Source organism: Echinococcus granulosus (genome assembly GCF_000524195.1).
Source record: "Echinococcus granulosus chromosome Unknown EG_S00094, whole genome shotgun sequence".
Lineage (NCBI taxonomy): Eukaryota > Metazoa > Platyhelminthes > Cestoda > Cyclophyllidea > Taeniidae > Echinococcus > Echinococcus granulosus.
Window position 1 is genome coordinate 212,593 of NW_020170474.1, and position 7,550 is coordinate 220,142.

Consider the following 7,550-nt stretch of genomic DNA (forward strand, 5'->3'; position numbering starts at 1 on the left):
TCCCGGTTGTGCTTCCTGCCGATCCATCTTGAAGTTTCAGTATAGAACCCCCTTTGATCATCAACAGCTCCTCCTCCGCCTCCTCCTCATGCTGCAAACAGACCTTCGCATTAGGAGGATAGGCAGTAAGTCAGTTGACCTTCCACACCACACCTCACCTCACCTCATCCATTCGTGAGAGTAGCTTCGTGTAGAACTACACGAACGTCTCTAACGTCTCGACATCCCCTTCACGATAGCACAGACAACACACTTGGCAAACAAATTCGAAGTTCCCACCACCATTCGGCAGTCCAAAATTCTTCTCTGCTTTACTTCGTGGAGACGACACGTCCTTCTCTAACACAAAGGAAATGGGTGGATCTCACTGAAATTGACACCAACGCTCAAGGTGGCTAAACTCGTTGAAGCACTGCGGCTGCTGTCCGAGGCAACGGCAACAACAGCATCATCAACAACTACTTTTAATCTCGTGTGTGTGAAACTCCAGGCTGCCATACTGGGACTGCCACTGACACAAATCAATTGACCAATCAGGATTTGCCTCACCTCTCCACTATTCACAGTTGACTGTTTGAAGGAAACGCATGAATGATGACGTATCTGGACAATTGTGCCTCTGCCCCACAGAACCGATATACTGTGATGGACTAGACGAGATTCATTACGCTCCACAGAACGCAGAGTAGTCTATCTCTCGGTTGAGTAAAACAGGAACATTGTCTCCTTTCGACAGCGCCTTAAGCACTGCAAGTGGTCCCTTGAATTCCTCCGAGAAGACAATGAGGACCCGGTGACTATAAGATGGCATATGACAATGCAGCCATCTATTATTGTAGCCTTTTCTTGTCTTCACGGGATAGGAATGGGTTCGGAGATATTATCAACTTATAATGTCCTCGGGCAATGCATTTGTTGTACCTGAACAAAGGTTGACAATCTAGAAGCTCATTGACCACGACGCCTCTTTATTCACCGTGGCTTGGTCGCCATCTCGATGGCTCGACCACCCATCCACGTCACAGTAGCAAAGTCCTTCCATACTCTAGGAATAACTCTTCTCTGCCCTTCTTTTGTTGCTAAACCCTATTGTGCTGCCAGAGTACAACGTATTTCAAGCCATCTTTCCGAGGTCGTCGTCGTTTCTTGTCATTTTCGACTTTTGTAACCAACTGCTTCTCAGATTTTTACTCGGGTAAAAAGGAAATCCGCTTTAATTTCCTTCTAGATTCTGGCAATTTTAAGGGGCATAACGTTCTCTTTTCCTGTGGTTGTTCCAGCTTGCAAAATCTGGGTTAGCCCCGAATGCATGGCTCCCATTGGCTACACAAACAATTGTATCAAGTGGCATGAAGGCGTGAGTACATCCACCGGGTACCTGGATGGCATTAAATTAATTACCTAAAAAAATTTAAGGATGAAATTGAATAGGGACGGGGATAGTGAAAAGCTCTCTAGATGTGGTGGATTTTGAGGGCTAAAGAGTGTTAGGGGAAGGCTAGGGAGACTACACTCAGTACATCATTTCCAACTGCTGCTGAAAGGGTTTAGTGCCATGGCTGGATCCCTTCTTCGCATTTCTTGTGTGTGCGAGATCATGAGGCGGTGTCAGTATATCCCTTTCCCTTGGTAAAGCCAGGAGGCATTCCTTCACACGTCGTGTCAGGGCATACCAGAAGCCCCGGTCAGCTCTACACACGGGTGGAAGGCTAATGCGGAATTCACGGAGCAAGAGTGAAGATCCTGTGTACTTTCCTTGGAGGCAAAATTAACAAAATTCTACCTGTTTGTTCTTCCTCTTTTTCATTGCACCGTGTCTAGTTAGTAGAAGCCGCCTTACCAACCGCCACCGATTAGGCGTGAATCACATGACACGCCTTGGATTGCAGGATGTGGTTAGACTGGATGCCATTGTAAACATCGCCTCTTAGCCCTTACTTTCAGCGTAGCCTTGTGGAAAACCCACACAGAATACGGTAATTGGGGAGGTTTAAAAGAAATCCACGGGGTGTAGTTGGGAAAGACGAGATAATGGGAAAAATCCAGGAATTAACAAAGTTACAACTTGGAATTCCCTGTCAAAGGTGCTTCAAGCTTGCTGGGGATCGCAACTTTAAGAAAGTTTTGCCTTTGGAATCTAACAGCTCAATTTCAGGTACCATCTCTGCCCTTCCTATTCCATTTTTACTTTCAAATTGCCTGCTTTGTTTGTCAGGTGGTGGTGTGATGGACGAACACCAGTGAGGGTCGGAGGTGAAGATGACAACCAGAGGCTTGAAGAATTGTTAAAAGAGGTGAGTGGAGGAGGAAGATAAATAAGTTTTTGCCATGTGAGGTAGGAAGGAGTGTCTTGTTTTTACTTGCCAGAGTCGGACTTTCCTTCCAATGCCTTAATATACCTCGGTGTTTAAATTTTTTTGCTCTCACTTCTCCGTGTCACACATCCATCCATTCCTTATCAATCTATCCCGCACGCATCGAACTCTTATCCACTCATCTATCCATCCATTCCGTATCTTTCCATCTCGTCTCTACCTATCACGTATCCTTCTGTCCCATATCCATCCATCCATCTCGTACCCATCCATCTATCTCGTATCCATCTACCCATCCTGTAACCTCCTATCCACCTCGTATCAATCCACCCATCACCTAAGTATCCATACTGCATCCATTCTTCCATCCCGTATCCAGCCATCTATTCCGTACCCGTCCAACCGTCCCGTATCCATCCTGCATCCATCTAATTTCCTCGCTTATATATTTTAAGTAGTACATCAAGAACACTTGAATTTGCATGGCTCAGTGAAAAGGAGCACAAAGTAAAAGGTTCCTTTGATTCACCTGTCCGATACGCAAAAGTACCTTGAGCCTCTCGAAGGCACTTTAAACTCTCAAAAGCCCATCCTTAAATTAATGTGAATGTTATTATTAAAGGTACAAATCTATTAATAAAAAAAGAAACTCCGAAATTTATCTTAAAGCTCCGCAATTGATTTGATTTACCCCCTTGATTTCGCCCGCTTTTCACCAGATCGACTGTGATTCAGTCTACTTTCAATGGTGCCCTGTTTACCCGAGGTGAGGGAAACCCAGGAAATCTTTTACTCTGAGATTGATAAAGTATTTGTCAAATTTTGTGACAAGTCTTATAAAATGCACAGAATCTACATCTCATTGGCTAAATTGGAAATGCGTAGCAAAAATAAGGGGGTGGGGTGGGGGGGGGTGTTTCGTAAAGCACTCCAGGAAAAATGACGGGTTGCTGACTAAGAAAGGAGGCAGACAGCTGCCAAACTGTCCAATTTGCCTCACACGTGACCACGTGATTGACGGATGTTAAAGCAAAGAAAAGATGATGAACATCACCTGGCGAAATAGCATTAGGGAAGCTTCGGCCTCCATCCCTCTCCTCCTCAAGCGTAGATAGTTCCAAGGCTAATTCTTGCAGTGGTGCCTTGAAAGACCTAAACTTTCTTCCAACTAGCTCATTAGTCTTGACTGTTTCTCGTGAAGAATTCGTTGTTGGCAACTGTAGCGCAGTGAGTAGATTGGTTGGCCTTTAGGGAGGAGACAATCCACTGTGAGCATTCGAGTCTGCAGTTAGTCGGCCAACAGACAATCTTGAATGCACGGTGCGATGTTGTGAAGGCACGTGAAAGAAGTGACGAGTAGGTGGATGATGTGTGAAGAGTACTTCCATTTACCCGAGTGCTTACCTGACACCACACTATCACACCGCCACTCCCCTCCTTCCACCTTGATTCCACCTTATCGCACTTGGGGCACGAGCTGTAAACCATCCGACTTATCACCTCCGTCAACCGTGGTGTCGCCAAAGCTTAATGAATCAGTCGGTAGTGAAGGACGGTTATCCCTTCATCAATTCTCCGTAGTGCCTTTGTCCATATGATGGATGCGGCCATCTGTCTTTGTCTCCCCACAAGTGACCACCACCCGCTCACTGACCTACCCACTTGGGTCATTCCGTTCTGTGTGATAGGCTGTTCTGCTAGCATTGACCGGATTACTGCACAGCACCTCTTCTCCAAATGCCCTACAAGGCGATATGTGAGAAGGAGCTTCTGTTTCAGTTTCAACTGCATCTGGGTGATTCGGTGGAACTTGCTTTGCAAAGCGGAGAAGATGGAGGCACATGCATCAAGTGCAAGCGATATTGGAGGAAATGAGGTCGCAATTGTGGCAAATGGGAATGACAGGATGGAATAGCTGTCAGAAGACGAGTAGGACGCAGGAGGTATCAACGCTGCTCACATTATGAAAAGGGATGAAGGGATGGAGCACCATGCCACAAAATGTCTTCCTTCTACTTTGACCGTCATCTCCAGTGCTTCCGGCTGTTGCTCACGCCTGTATTGGCCATTGTACTAAGGATTGGCATTTATAAGCCCCCTATCCTCCTCTATATCCATTTATCCATCCATCCATCCATTCCACTCTTATTGGTTTCATCCTTTGGATTGAAATTACCTAACCTGGTGAAGAGAGACACTTTGCGGAGGTCCTATGCGTTCCAGTAAGGCATCCAAATCTCAGGGGCTTGTATGATCCACCAGTAGGAGATCGGAAATATCCCTCAGAATGCGGCAGCGGAGGTTTAATTATACGGGTCTTCACATTCTATTGTTTAGAGGTTGGTTGAGAAGACTACAAATGAACTGCCCCACTTGGAACAAACTACTGCCATCAGGTGGCGAGAAAGATGATGGTCGAATGGGGAGGCAAAGTCAACTCGAGGGGATGGGCATCACCCCCTTAGCGTGGACTACCATGTTCCTCTCCGTCTAGTGAGTCACAAACGCGAGGAAGAAGTTACGGCTATTCCGGTCGACTCCGAGGCCCCGATGTGTGTCAACTTCGTGGTTGCAGGACGGAATTGATCTAGCCACCCGAAGTGACGCCATGAGGAAACAAAAACACCCCTACCTTCCCGAGAATGTGGAATGCAACGTCTGCAGAGCTTGACTCAGTTCCTGCAGTTATGGTAAATAAGAAAGCCTTCTCGTCCCCTTCCTGCAACACCACAGGCCACGATGATGACGCGATTACAACGAAGACTTCGCTTACCACCGTAGCTGTGGTGGTGCGCATGTTTGGATGGGTCACGCAGCCGTCGTCGCGTCCACTCATTCTGGTCCTGTCCTCCAACCACAAAGTCAACCCTGCCTTCATTCCAGGGCATCCATGACCATATAGACCTTATGAGGGTCTCGACGTAGGAGGTAGAAAAGTCAAAGACCTTGCCTTCAATCCTACTGCCACACCTCCTCCCTGCCCGGTGGCTGTGACCTACATGATTATTGTGTGAGTGGATGTACTTGAAAACCTGACGGGATTGATTGTGGACTATATTTAATCATCATTTGCGGTGTCTTTAAGTTCACGACAAAAATTAATAAAGATAATTATTCTCCATCTATTGTCCAAAACCCCATTGTCAATTATACAAGTCAACAACAACAATTTTCTTCTAATATCGCTTTCACCTGATGGATGTGTCTCCATCTTCTCCCCTTCCAGAAGCAAGTTCAACGCGATGGTCCAGATGTAGCTGAAACCACAAGAGAAGCTTCCCCTTCTTCGTCGCCTTGTATGGCATTGGGAGGAGGCGCTGGACCGTATGCGGTCAACGCCAGCAGAACAGCCTGTCATGCATAACGGAAAGACCCACGTGGGTAGGTGAGTGGGTGGGTAGGTAGGTGGGTATGTTGGCCCTGGTGATGACTCATGGGGGGCCAGAGACAGATGGCTGCATCCATTACATAGAAGAAGACGCCCTATTCTTCATCATGCAGAGCGGAAGGGGAAATTGAATGGACGATCAAAGGGGGTAAGGGGTGGAGAACATCTAGCGGTTATGCAATGGTTGACGCGAGCGATGAAATAGGTGATGCATCAAGTGGGATCCAGTGAGATCAAGTTAGCGAGGAGCGTGGAGGGTGCCACTAGTTTCATAACATGGCACTGCGCTTTCTTTCATTGTCTGCTTGCTGTGTGACAGAATGATGGATTAACTTGCATTATAAAATTAACCTGATATGCCAATCACATACACCTTTCAAGCTCTACCCCTCACTACACACCTCAAAGCGTACTTCTGAGTCAGACATCACCTTGTCTACACAAACTGCGGCCTGATTTGAGTGTGGATACGTTTGTCGGGGTCCGCAGATGTGATTCTCGTCTTAAATTTTTTTGTCTCAGATCCCTACAGTTGGGGACTTCACATCACTCACGAGGAGGTTTGTCCTTTCTAAGGGGACACAGGGAGGGGCTAACTCGTCCCCCCCGCCCCATTACTACAATGGCGGTTCGCCAAGCCTCCAGCCGCTCTTGTTGATTAACGAATGGGAGGAAGATGGAGAGGTGACGTAGACTTGCAGCGGTGTCGTGTGAACAAGCAAAAGTGGCTGTGGCTTGAATCCACTTTCTTCTCACCGTCTTTTCAGTGAAACCCGTGGGATCGTTTGTTCTGGGCGAAGTGTTGTTGAAACAGGGCTGTGCTTCCCTTTGCAAATCCACACCTCGGTGTCAGGTATGCGGACTGCACTACCTGCTGGTGAAGGGGGAAAACTCAACTGATTCATCACTGTGAGGTGGCTTTGTAGAATACGATCGCAATCATCCTGCTGCAACACCTTTCAGGGACTTCCTTCAAATAATGAAATGTAAATCGTGGAAGTGTGAGGTAAGTCGAACTTAGTTGTTAGGTTGTAATGACAGTGGCATTTCCAGTATGGCGATCTCCAATGTGACACAGACGACGCGGACCGCCGTGCTTCTGTTGTTGCTTCAGATAGCAGTCGCAGTGATTCATCAAGTTCAATATGGTGGTTCAATGAAGAGCTACAATCGTCCAGATACGGCATCATTCATGCGTTTCCTTCAAACAGTCAACTGTGAATAGTGGAGAGGTGAGGCAAATCCTGATTGGTCAATTGATTTGTGTCAGTGGCAGTCCCAGTATGGCAACCTAGAGTTTCAAACACACGAGATAAAAAGTAGTTGTTGATGATGTTGTCGTGGCTGTCGCTGTTGTTGTCGTTGCCTCGGCCAGCAGCCGCAGTGCTTCAACGAGTTCAGCCTCCTCGAGTATCGGTGTCAGTTTCAGTGAAATTCGTCCATTTCCTTTGTGGAAAGGAAGGACGTGTCGTCCCTACGTATTAAAGTCGAGAAGCACTTTGGACTGCCGAATAGTGGTGGGAACTTCGAATTTGTTTGCCATGCAGAGGGATTGTGAAGCACCAGTGTGTTGTCTGTGCTATCGTGAAGGGAATGTCGAGACGTTGGAGACGTTTGTGCAGTTCTACACTAAGTTACTCTCACGAATGGATGAGGTGAGGTGAGGTGTGGTGTGGAAGGTCAACTGACTTACTGCCTATCCTCCTAATGCGAAGGTCTGTTTGCAGCATGAGGAGGAGGTAAAGGAGGAGGTGTTGATGATCAAAGGGAGTTATATACTGAAATATCAAGATGGATCGGCAGAAAGCACAACCGGCATGCAACAGGAAGGTCTCGCCGATGTTTGC

General features: G+C 47.0%; 1 protein-coding gene across 1 annotated transcript; it reads right to left on the reverse strand. All coding sequences in view use genetic code 11, as the record gives it.

Moving 5' to 3' along the window:
* Positions 1 to 210: 210 nt before the first annotated feature.
* Positions 211 to 5,151, reverse strand: EGR_08048 (hypothetical protein; the record flags this gene model as incomplete). The annotated part of the gene is made up of 6 exons (XM_024497297.1): positions 211 to 339; positions 385 to 570; positions 3,720 to 3,841; positions 3,974 to 4,230; positions 4,276 to 4,388; positions 4,948 to 5,151. The coding sequence occupies 6 exons, from the start codon at positions 5,149 to 5,151 to the stop codon at positions 211 to 213; spliced, it is 1,011 nt and encodes a 336-aa protein (XP_024348296.1).
* Between the last annotated feature and the right edge of the window lie 2,399 nt (positions 5,152 to 7,550).